The 12,200-nt window shown below is 57.7% G+C and overlaps 2 protein-coding genes across 2 annotated transcripts; both read left to right on the forward strand.

Moving 5' to 3' along the window:
• Window positions 1–3,356: 3,356 nt before the first annotated feature.
• Window positions 3,357–4,553, forward strand: LMXM_28_1405 (hypothetical protein; the record flags this gene model as incomplete). The annotated part of the gene is made up of 1 exon (XM_003876933.1): window positions 3,357–4,553. One exon carries the CDS (start codon window positions 3,357–3,359, stop codon window positions 4,551–4,553), a length of 1,197 nt encoding a protein of 398 aa, XP_003876982.1.
• A 2,720-nt stretch (window positions 4,554–7,273) lies between these two features.
• LMXM_28_1410 (putative DNA polymerase kappa) lies at window positions 7,274–9,535 on the forward strand (the record flags this gene model as incomplete). The annotated part of the gene is made up of 1 exon (XM_003876934.1): window positions 7,274–9,535. The coding sequence occupies one exon, from the start codon at window positions 7,274–7,276 to the stop codon at window positions 9,533–9,535; it is 2,262 nt and encodes a 753-aa protein (XP_003876983.1).
• Between the last annotated feature and the right edge of the window lie 2,665 nt (window positions 9,536–12,200).

The following is a 12,200-nucleotide window of genomic DNA, read 5'->3' on the forward strand; positions in this document are numbered from 1 at the left end:
ATTTAGCGATTCGGCAGACACCTGGGTGCGCGCATACGCTCACACACACACATATATACATATATACGCCTAAGCAGAAGCACATCAACGCGTTCGCAGACACGCCGCCACCGTTTTCACGCTCCCCAAACAAAAATCCCCCCTTCGGTCTCTCCCCTCTCTCCCCCATCCTTCCTCCTTGGTTGCTTCCTTTTCCTTGCCCAAAGCCAGCCCCTAGGTAGAACACATGTTTTGAAAATAAAAAAGGTACACAACTTACTCACACAGACAGCCGCAGATTCGCATCACGCCTCTCTCACGGACATTTCCTGGACAGTGTCATTGTGTGTGTGTGTGTGGATTTGTTTTCTCCATCGGTTTAGATTTCTTTCCTCGGTTTGTGCTGTCCCTCGGACCACCAACTTGTCTTCTCGTTCTCTTCCTGTCTGGTCCTTTTTTTTAGCTTCGGATTTGCCCCGCTCTCTGGTTGTCCGTCCCGGTGCCAAGAATCCCCTCCTCTTTTTTGTTGTTGTTACGTGCGTTGCTGTACCTCTTGCGCATTCGCTTAGTGTACAGTTTCATATACATTTATCGTTGTACCCCCTCCCCCTCCTCATCCTCCTCCCACTTTCCCTTTTGTTTTGGTGTCGTGCGTGTGCGTGTGTTTCGTGCTACAGGGACACATATCTGTCGTTCTCCCTGGTTTATATATCTATGTATATGTATGTATAGGCATATCTATTTATATCTGTGTGTGTGTTTGTGTGTGTGTGTGTGTGTCGGAGAGTGTGTGGTGCGTGTGGCTCCCTTTTGTGTCCTTCTCTGTCTCCCTCTCGCAGTGTCGACGTCGCTGCGCTCCCGTGACAGAAAGCCTAAGCGCGCTGAGGGCGGGAGGTGGGTGAGCTCTTTATCACGCTCAACGAGGTCTGATCTGTAAGGGGTGCCTCTACTCCTGATCGCCTCTTCTTCTCCCCTTTTATTCTTTTTTTTTGCCGTCTTTGCTTTGCGTGCACGGGAAGGGGTGCTGCAAGTTTGTGAGTGAGAGAGAGTCACCGGCACCGTGGATGTGTTTGCGACGCCGGTGAGGAGAGGGGGGCCTTTGACAGTTTTCTGCTCTTTGAAGGGGGTCGCCAACGGCAGCTTCCATTGAGCCTCTTCCGTTTTGTTTTCCGTTTACGTTCGTCTTACTTCTTTGCGTGTGTGTGTGCGCGCCTTCGTGATTGCTCGTCATCTCCGTCAGTCGACCCGTGTTGATTCCCAAGTTCTCTACATGTATATATGTATGATATATCTGTGTATGTGTGGATATATATGCGATTGATATACGCCTTTTTTTCCAGGTGTACCTCAATCACAGTCTTCTCTTTTCCTCCTCCCCTTCCCCTCCCTGCTGCTTTCGCCCTCTCTGTTGTTCTCGTCGTTTCTACGTGTGGCTGTCGTGTTGCCCGTGATTGTATACGGTGCGTACCTCGTCCACCTCTCTTTTCTTTTAACACGTTTAGCTCGTTTGCGTGTGTGCGCTGGCGCTGCAAACACCCAGCAACGTACATCACAGCACATGGAAAACAAAGAAAGGGCAGCGCTATCCCCACTCGTACGGTTTTCTTTGTTGTTGTTCGCTCCGTTTTCTCTCCGCCCTTTACACACACACCACCATCCCTGCCTCTCCAAATCTTTTGTCTTCTGAGCCAGTTCGCTGGGCAAAACCTTCCTATTCAGACCTTTGTCACTTTCGTTCACAAAAAAAGAGAAGGGAAAGCGGAGAGAGTCGTCCTAGGCCTGCTCTTCTTTCCCTCCCTCCCCTCCCGCCACACTGGCAAGCATACTCACGCACGTACAGTTGCGCTTTGTTGTTGTTTTTCGATTTCTATCTCAGTCAGCTTCGCACAACGTGCACGTCTCTGCACATGTGAGTGTCTCCTGTGCTTATTTGTGTCGGTCCCCCCCCCTCTTCTCTCTCTCCTGTCTACGCTGTATCCACGTGGGTGTATGCTGACTCGTTCGTGATTTCATCGCCAAACGTTTTCTGCGAGTGCCCTTCCCTGTCTGCCTGCCTGCCTGCCTCTCTCTCTCTCTCTGCCTGTCCGTTTCGGCACCCCGTGCATTCCTGTAATAAAGGAACGAGAAAAAGGACAACAGAAATTCGAAAACGACAATTGCCGACGTTTTCTTTTTTATTATTTTGGCTGTCTGCTTCGGCGTTTGTTCTCGCTCAGCGTGTGTCCTCCGCAGCCCTCTCCCTCTGCTTTTAAGCGCGGAGGGCGACCTTTAAGCCTCCCTCGTGGCCCACGTGCTGGTTTCCGGATCTCCTCCTCCTCCTCTCCGCCTGTGCACATTTTACGTGCTCTCTCGGGGTGTGGAGGTGCTGCTGAACTCGTTTCTCCTTTTTTTTTCCTTCCTTCATCGTCTCTGCGTGTGTGTTCGTGCACGTGTGCGGCAGTGCGTGCAGTATTGTGGCACCTTGGCATCTATTTCTTCGTCTTCTGGTGCCCGCCCTTGTGCGCGTGACCTTCTACCTGGCTCTCTGTGTGTGCCCCTCCTCCTTCGCCTCCTCTACTCCCCAGTCCCTCTGTTGCTCTTATCGGGTGAGGTGTAGGATATCTTGTCTGTCTCTCTTCGGCCTTCTGCCCTCTTCTCGTGCCCTCGTCGTCGTCATCTTTCCCTCGGCTTTCGCCACACCACCCGTCCCCCTCTCTGTTTTTTTTTTGCAGTAGACTCCAACATTGCCCGCGTTGCGCTCCGTGGTTTATAACCTTCGCTTCGTGGTGTTGTGCAAACTCTCTGCGAGTGTGCCGCCTTGCGTGAGCGCTGCTGTGTCTCATATCGTTTTTTTTTTATCGTGTCGTCGTTGTTGGGGGGTCGGTGGGTGTTTCCACTTGATTTGCCCTTCTCTTCGTCTGTCTCTCCTCCCCCACCCTCCACACACCGCCACACCCGCACCCTTTCTCATCTCGTGTGCGTGTGCGTCCTCATCCTCCGCCTTCCCTTTCCAAGCGCAACTTGTGTTGCCTACACATCGCAACTGTAGTTGTTCTTCAACACCTCCAGTCCCCCTCCACCTCCGTTGCCCCCTCCCCCTCTCTCTTCATTCACCGCCTTTTTTCGGTTTTCTCTGCTTGCTAGATATCAGGGGAACACACCTAAGTGTTGTTGTACAAATCTTCTGCGTGCGCTTCGCTTTTCCTGGTGACGGTGGTGGGTTCTGCATACTTTTTTTTCTTTCCGACTGCAGTGCAGTATTGCCCGTTGCGTCTCTAGGTTTGCTGTGTCGCTGTCCTTCTTCTTCTTCCGCTGTTACCTCCCCCCCCCCCACCACCACCACCCACGCCGCCAACCCTCGCTCTGTCGGATCCTCTACGGGACTCGGAAAGAACAGAATGCACCCCGCACACAGCTCTTCGCCCCAGGCAGCGAAGTCGCCTGCCGCCCGCACAAACTTGACGCCCACGTTTTGGCCGGTGGCGAACCCTACGACCGGTCCGCGTCTCTTCACGCATTCACCATACCTCACGACGGGGAACATTATCGCCAGCGAGTGTCTCGACGCCGTAGAATTTGAAGCGTTGGGCGGTGTGGATGGACAGCGCACCAGCCAAGGGCCACCCATCACCAGCGGGCCCCACCGAAGCGGCTCGAGCTTCAATGCCAGCAGCAACAGTGGAAACCAGCTGCATACCCCGCACGGCTACTCCAACAGCAAGAAGAACGTTTGTCGGCACTTTATCAACGGCAACTGCAATCGCGGCAGCTCTTGCCGTTTCTATCATCCTGGGCCGATTCACTGCGTCATCACCCCAACGCGCCCGCGCACCCCGACCCAGCGACCGCTGACTCCCCTGGCAGACCTGGCTCAGCATAGCAGCGCCTCTGCGACCCAGTCACCAGCGCACAGCCCCTACATCAAGCCGACAAGTGCGCTACTGTTTTCGTCTCCGCGGCAGTCGCTGAAGCTGAACAGCGGAGGTGTAAGTGCGCGCAGCAACCCTGAGTCCTTTGCTTCTCCGCCTACTTCCCCTTCCACGTCTGTCTCTGCCCAGCGCAGCACCGCCTTTGTCGAGAGCCCGGCGCACGTTGTGACGACAGCACCGGCTCTCTCTAGCCCCTCCTTTGGTCCGCAGTTTAGCCTTGGGAGCTCACTCGGTGCTCGGGCGCGCTGTTGGTCTGACGCCAACCTGTTGCCCTCCCTGCAGCTGCCGGAATATCTGTCAAACGGTATCGACGACGGCACAGCGGAGGCCTGCAGCTCCGCCACTGGCGCGGACATGGGGCCACCTAGTAGGCCGCACAGCCCGTCCTCGCCGGGCCCGTACAGGCTCCCAGTGTACTGCGCAGGGGTGCAGCTGGGAGCAAGCAGCAACAGCGGCCGCGGAGAGAGAACAGCAGCGCTTGCCAGCCTGCACCACCACAAGGTTCCCGGCTGCAGCTTCCCGGCTGCGTCAAGCAAAACAGTCACGTCCCCCAGGCCCGGTAGCGTGACGCGCAACAACCCCTATGCCTACTCGCCGACAAGGGTGCGGCCGCAGCTCAGTCAACCCATGAGCCCGCTAAAGCAAGCACCGAATGGGCCAGAGTGAAGGAACAGTAGCTGAAAGAAAGGCAGGTGTTGTGACCGTTGCGCCTTTGTCTTCTGCTTGAGCTCTTTGCCCTGTTCTATTCCTTTCTGGTTTTCACCAGCCGGCACAGCTCACGTCTCCTGTGTTGTGCTGTGAACACCTCTGCATCGGCCCTCCTGCGGACTGCCCTCTTTTTTTGTCGTTGTTGTTTTCGTGGGGGGGGGGCTGCGTGTGTGTGTGCGAGTTATGTATGTGTTGGCCTTCTCGCCGGTGGTTCCCCTTCTAGGGAGTCGGGGCGGCGAAGTGGCAGCTGCAGGTGTTCCTGAGTGTTTTTTTACGTGTTTTCTTGCGTGTGTGTATGCGCATTCCCTTTTTCCACCCCCCCCCCCTTTCTATTGTTTGTCATTAGCTGTACGTACGCACCGCCCAACTCTCTCCTTCGCCTTCCCTCATCCCCCACCCCTCACCCCGCCTTCTCCTTCTCGTCCCTCCACCTCTCTTTAGTCTCTCTCTCTACATATATCTCTCCCCACCCACACCCACACACACGCACACTCTTCATGTGTGTTCTCTCCCCTCCCCCGCGCGTTTTCCCCTCTCACTCGCGAGCTCTTGCTGCTTTGCCTGTCCTTGTTCAGTTTCCTTGCTTCTCCGCTCCCTCTTCTCCCTCATGTGCACCGGAGCCCCCATACGTCAGCACGGGCTCCTCTTGCGTTCCTTGTCGGTTCTTCCTCAAATATGACGGCACGAACCTGCCGCGTACTTTCTTTTTTAATCCCCCTTCGCCCTCTGGTCACGCCGCCCACCTCAGTGTGGTATTAGGGTCTAGCGCGCACGTTGTGGGGAAGCCAAGCAGCTTGCGCCGCCTGGCCTCGGACACGGCTGTGGACTCGTGGTTTTGAAGAGAGCTGAGCCGGCGCTGTGCCCGTGAGGCTTGCGGTCACGATGTCGTTTTGGACCAACTGACGGCGAATCTTGCCGATGATTCGACAGTCGCACGCGTCTACCGCCTGTTTTTCTGCGTTAGGTACGTTGCGGCGGGGATGCGAACCTCAAACCTGGACCCAGCCGGCGCTGTCTGCCGCGGAATCGCAGTGGGGTAGGGGGGGACTGAAGGACACCCAACAGTCTTGGTTGGCCCTGTTCCTGGACAGCCGGCGTGCCGCAGAGGTAGGCGCATAGCGGTGGTTGTGTGCGCGTCTATTTCTCCATTGGTTCATGGTCGTCTGGGGACATAGCAAAGGGAAGCACGTTACATTCTTTTTATTTCCGTTCTGCAGATTCGGCCTCTTCCCTCCCCCCGTCCCCACCCTACACCCATCCTGCGAGTGGTGTTCCAAACGCTCACACAGCAGCAGCAGCAGAGACGGGTCTCTATACGTGTCGCTTCCATTGTGTCGAACTCGTGTGTGAGCACCAGAACACGCCCCATCCCGCGCTGCCTCGCTCGCTCGCTCTCTCTCCTTCTTTCCAAAACGCTGTCTTGTGTCTTCACATCTTACCCCAGGAGCCTGTATACATATATGTATATATGTGTGTATGTATGTGTATATGTATCTGTGTGTGTTTTGCTCGTGCCGTAACCTCTTAACGAGGGCAATGTAATCAAGGAGAAGACGAAGCACATCTGAACGCTCCGTCTTCCCCATTTCGTTTTTGGGTCGCTTTTCGTGTGTTCGTTTTTTTACTGTTGTGGTGGTGGTGGTGGTGATGATGTTGCACTTTTGCTTGATCGGCGTTTTACGGTGGCCCCCTTACATCTTTCTGGCATCGCCTCCCCCATCCCCCTGCCTCCCTCTCTCCCCACCCCTCTCTCCCTCTTGCCATACCGATTGGTTACTTTCTGAGTTTCCTTTTCTGTATCACTGTTCTTCACGGGGGATGTAATGTGTCTGGTTATCCTCATGCATGTTAGCAGGCGCGCGTGCCTTTGGGGGGCAGCCGTGTGTTATGCCTCGTTGTTTGCTTCCCTCTTTTATTTTCCACTGGAGTGCGTGTGTGTGTCGTCGTCGTCGTCGTTGGTCGCTGTGTGCTTGCTGGCGTCTGGACGTCCGAATGTGCTTTTCTTTCTTCTCCGCACGCCGCACGTGTTGATGCGGTCTGGGCCCTTTTCTCTTGGTTTTACTTGTCATTTCTCTCTCTCCCTCTGAACGTCATGCGCGTCAGCGGGACGGTGCACACGTGCGAAGGCAGTGCATCGTTATCGTCCTGAGAAAGGTTTTGATGCTCAGAGGGGAGTGGTATATAGTTGTGCATGTGCATGTGTGTGTGCGGACATAGGATCACGAGCTGATCAGCCATGGAAGCAGCACAAGCCTATCTCGGCCAAGAAGATGTTACCTCGTCCAGCGTCGGTGTTCTTTGAGGACACTGTGTGTGCGTGTGTGTGTGGCGACGTGTAACAGACATGGTGCGGGCGCGAAAGACACCGTTTTGTGTTTCCCTCTTCTTCGTACGCCTCTCCGGAGCGGGGTGGGGGGCGGCAAGGGGAACGGACTCGCCGCAGCGTTGGACGGAGCCACCCATGGATTTGGAGCACGTGTACGCCTTGATGCTCGCACCCCTCCTTCTCCTTCTTCTCTTCTTTCTCGTTCTGCTTGTAAAGTGCAACGCCGCTCCCAGCCGCGTCCCCGCCCCCTTACACGCTCGTATGGTGACATGTGTTGGACGAGCCGGTAAAGGGCAGACACACCCAAACCTATGCAAGCATACGCGTACCAGCATCAAGGCCAACACAACGAATGAATGTGGAGCATGGTTCAAGTGCGCCGACCCGCTCACCCCCTTCTGATGTGCGGACAGAAGATGGGCATCTCCTCTCGCTCATCCATCGCCGCGCCGCTCTCACTGCAACGGATGTGTCGCCTGATTCACCGCGAAAGCTATCCCCTGTGCCGCCCGCGCCAACGGCCCCGGTAGGGACTCCCCCGACAACGCCGGTGTTGTCCACCGCGCATACCCCTGTCCGCGGTACGACGACTATCGGCGGCAATCACGAGTACTCGAGCAACAGCAGTAGTCGGGTGAAGGACCGCGATGATAGCGCGCACAGCTCAGCGCCAGCGTCGAGCGGCAGCTCCTCGCGCGCCACGGTCCCGTATGGGTCTTTGCACAGTTTCTTCCCATCGAATACCGACAGCACCAATGTCGCAACGGTGCCAAAGGTTGTGTACTTTGACGACAGAAAAGCTGGCCTTTGCTCTGCTGAAAAGGCGAAGACGGAGGCCCTCATCAAAGAGCTCTCCAAGAACTCGAGCTTCTATATAAACGAAGAGCGCAAGGCGCAGCAGCGGCAGCGGCAGGTCGAGGGGCTTCTGGTGAAGACGCGGCAGTACGAAGCGAGCGTGCACAGCCACCCTGACGTGTTCCGCCAGCTACAGCGTGATGTGGCAGACCTCGAGGCCATCTTTGAGAGGTGTCGCAGCTTCGACTCCATATATGCCCACATGGACATGGACATGTTCTTCGCCGCTGTCGAGATGAAAAAGAACCCGCAGTACGCAGAGGTGCCGCTCGGTATCGGTAGCATGTCGATGCTGTCCACAACAAACTACGTTGCCCGGAAGTACGGCGTGCAGTCCGGGATGCCAGGCTTTATTGGCATGCGACTGTGCCCTCAGCTCGTCATTGTCCCCACCGACTTCGCCGCGTGCCGAGTCGAGTCCGCCAAGTTCAAGGGTGTGGTGCGAGACTACGACCCCGATGCACAATTGCTCGGCATGGACGAGGTCATGATGTGCCTCGACGACTACCTCGCGCGCCATCACGTGGACGCCACGACGCACGCGAGGCGCTTTGATGTTGCAGAGAGGGTCATCGAGGAGTGCCGACGACGCATCGCCGAGGCAACCGGCCTGACCGTCAGCGCCGGAATCGCGCCGACGCCGACGCTGGCGAAAATGGCGTCCAATTATAACAAGCCGAACGGGCAGTTCGCCGTTCGTCTCTTCAGCCGCGAAGCCGTGATGAACTATCTTGCCAGCATCCCTGTGCGCCAGGTGCCCGGCATCGGCAAGTCGCGGGAGAGCGTCCTCGCCGGGCTCGGGATACGCACACTTGGTGAGGTGTACGAGCAGCGGCATCGACTCTTCTACATCCTGACACGGAAGACGTACGAATTTCTTCTCGCCTCCTCTATCGGCATCGGTGGCATGTACGACTCGCTGGAGACAGCACCGTCTTCATCCGCCGGAGCGACTGCCGGCCAGACAGTCGCTGCAATGGATGGAGCGTCGAACGAGGACGACGGGGGCCGCAAATCGGTAGGTCATGAACGCACCTTCTACAAATTGACGAATCCCATGGCGTTGCAGGCGATCGCGTACAAGAACCTGCGCCGGTCGCACGAGACCCTTGCAGAGGAGGGTCTCCTCTGCTCGCAGGTGGTTCTGAAGCTGAAGCGCCGCAGCTTTCACGTGAAGCAGCACAGCAAGTCCCTCAACGTATATACGGACGACCACGAAGTCCTGCGGCGGGCGCTTGACGAGTTACTCTTGCCAGTGGTGGGCGACTTTGCCGAGTTTCGGCTGCTTGGCGTGCGGCTGGAAAAGCTCAGGCGGCGACCCCAAAGCGATGGCACCGGCGGCGCGACCACGCTGACAGTGACGTCGACTGCCGAGGCAGAATCAACTCAGCTCACACTGAGCCACTTTTTTACTCGTCAGCTCGCAAGCACCGCACATTCGGAGCGGCATCGACAGCGGCACCAGCAGCAGCCGTTCGATCTGCGAAAGCGCCCCCGCTGCACCGGCGATGGCGGTGCAGGAGACGATAGGAATACCGATCTCGACGACAGCGACGACGAAGACGGCGCCGTGCTCATCATCTCCTCCGAGAGCCAGCTGACGGACGTGGAGGAGGTGAAAAGCCCCAAGATGAGCTCCACCGCGCCGTCTCCGCTCTCCGGCCTTTCTACGCGCTCAGCCGCAAAGCTGCAGGTGATGGGCGACGAAGAAGTGGTTGGCGATGACAGCGCTGACGATAGCGTGTTCATCGTGGAATGAAGGGGACCTGTGCGTGGAAGTCACGGCAGGCGAAATGGGGGAAACAGCGAACGGATCATGTCGTCCCTACTCTTCTTTTGTTTTCGCGTGGCTGCACCTCCGCTCCTCAACAGCGATGGGCGTTGCATGCATGGGTTGCACCTCTCCCACCAACCTCGCATCAAGTGAGTGTGATGAATGCAGCTCACGTCCTCTTGCGGCGCCTCCATCACCGGTGTCGCGCTGAGTCTCCTGGTAGCCTTCGTTAGCTGCTTGGCGCGGGTCGCTGCTCTTTTGCATGGAAAGAATCAGGCGAGTGCGAGTGGCGGGCCAAGCGAAACGAAAGCATGGCAACGGTGGAGGCATCAACGTGAACATCTCTGCCCGCCATCGAAGGCCCCTGCACACAGCTTTGGATGACCGATATGTTACTAGACGCTGACGGGGGCGAAAGAGTGGGAGGGATTGAGGAGTATCGGCAACATCAAGGACGCTGACTGATTGGGCGCAGGTCTCTCGTAGTTTTCCTTTTGTTTGGGCACTCCTTCACCTTCCAGCCGGCCTCTTGGTAAGGGAGATGACGGTGTGCGCGTTCTCACAACTCTCGGCAATGCGGATGACGGGGGGAAGAGGCGCTCATGCCCTCAAAACACGTCCTCGCGCTCCACGAATCGATCTGTACCTGTCCCTTCACTCCTCGTTGTCCGTTTCCCTACTTTCGGACGAGCACTGTGTCACGAGCTTCAGCTTCTCCATGCTTTGTGGGCAAACCGCTCTTGCCACAACGGCAGCGGCTCCCTCCTCCCCTCTCAAGTGGCGGCGAAATCGTGCGCTCATACACAGCACACATGTCAGCAACCGAACCCCAAACCCTGCAGCTGGTGCTGTGGAACAAACGGAGGCAACATCTACCAGTGTTGCCCCGCTCAAGCACAGGGGACAGCAGGGCCATTGGGTAGAGGCGCTACAACTGCCGTTGGCCTCCCACTGCCACGGTATCTGCCGCATTCAGGCACCACCACAGTGCCTCTGTTCCTGTCCCATCACCATAGCACAGAAGCACGGTACAGGGTCTCAGACGGCCATGAGCGGAGGTCGGCCAACGTCCTCGCCGGGCTTTCCCGGCATGCGCGTCGGCCGCGGCCCCGCTTCGGATCAAGGCACGCTGTCTAGCCCGGTCCGCGTGGCTGCTGATCGCGCGGCGCGCATGCGAGGAAGAGGGACGAGGCGAGGACAAGAGGAGCCCGTGAGGCGCATGGCCCGGCTCGGCGGCAGGACGGCTCGTCCTAGAAGACCAGGACCGAGCCGCGGGTGCAAGAGGGGTAGCGGCGCTGTGTGTCGTCGTGCGCGTATGCATACACATAATATATATATATATTGGTGATGACGTGCTTGTGGCGGGAATGCGCTTTTTCTTTTTTCGCAACGTGTCCCTTCTCTGCCGCACAGCACGAGCTGAAGGCCACTCTACACCCCAGGCCCGCCACAGCGATGCGCCGACTCGGTCACCTGAGCACGGCTCCTGTCCCCACCCCCACCCACCCCCGCTCCGCAGGCAGCCTCACAGTCGCTCCCGTTGTGCCGGGTGACACACGCTCGAGCCACGCTGACACGCTGCCGAACATACTTATGGCGCAAGCATCGTCACCGTCGCCGGCGGCTCTCACGCAGCGCCATCCAGGACCTGGCCGCCGGCATCCGTAGCGATACATCACACTGGCTTCGCCGTGTCGCAGGCGCTGGACCCTGTCGGGGCCAGGAGCGGTGGGTCGGCATTGGCAGGGATAGGGGGAGGGGACTGCTTGGCTTACCCACACAGCGCGGTCCTGGATTCCCATACCACTTTGAGGTCTTTCCTCTCATCAGGGGTATTATGACGCGTGAAGGAAGAAGAGGTGCGTAAACGGGAGAGGCAGCAGCAGCCGTACCGCGACTAGAGTCGTTCGCAAGAGTAGAGAACCCCCCGGTCATAGAGCGACAGGAGGACAGCCCTTGTCACCACGACATGGGGGAACGCCTCAGTTACGCTGCTGAAGTTATGGGTGCGTAGCTCGTGATGCATCTCTCGCTCCGTCTCAACCTCTCTCTCCCTCGCCTTCCCCCTTCGCTCTCGCCTGCTCTACCCGCCGCGTGTTTTGTTCTTCATTCGCTTTGCATATCCTGCAACGCAGCCGCGACGTCCTCCTGACCATCTCAAGGGCCTCTCCTACCGCCCCAGCACCCTTCCATCCCCGCGCTCTCTCTCTTGCGCGCGTGCACCTGCATTCTCCCGGCCGCTACCTCCGCGCCATCTCCCCTTCCTCGCGTGCAGGGTGGCTGCTTCCGGTTACGTTTGTCGCATTCTACTTCATCGGCTCCCCCCTCCACCCCAGCCCACTCACCCTCACCTCCTCCCTTCCTCCATCGATAGAAACAGCGGAGGTGCTGTATACCTCGCCCTGCCCTCCCTCCCCACAGTCGCTTAGACGAACATAGAGTTAGACAGCGAGTTCCTCCTCTCTCCCACGTCGTTGTGGTCAAGCCTTCCTTGGTACGTACGTGTGTGTGTGCGTGGCCTCTGTGTCTTCCCTCCCCTTTGCGCTGCCGGTATTTGCCTGCTCCGCGTGCGCTTGCGAAGGCCCGTTGCGTCGGCGACCGGCGAGGCACGCATCCATCTCTCCCTTTCCCTCTCCCGAGCCTTTTCCCT

Source organism: Leishmania mexicana, chromosome 28, assembly GCF_000234665.1.
Source record: "Leishmania mexicana MHOM/GT/2001/U1103 complete genome, chromosome 28".
Classification (NCBI taxonomy): Eukaryota; Euglenozoa; class Kinetoplastea; order Trypanosomatida; family Trypanosomatidae; genus Leishmania; species Leishmania mexicana.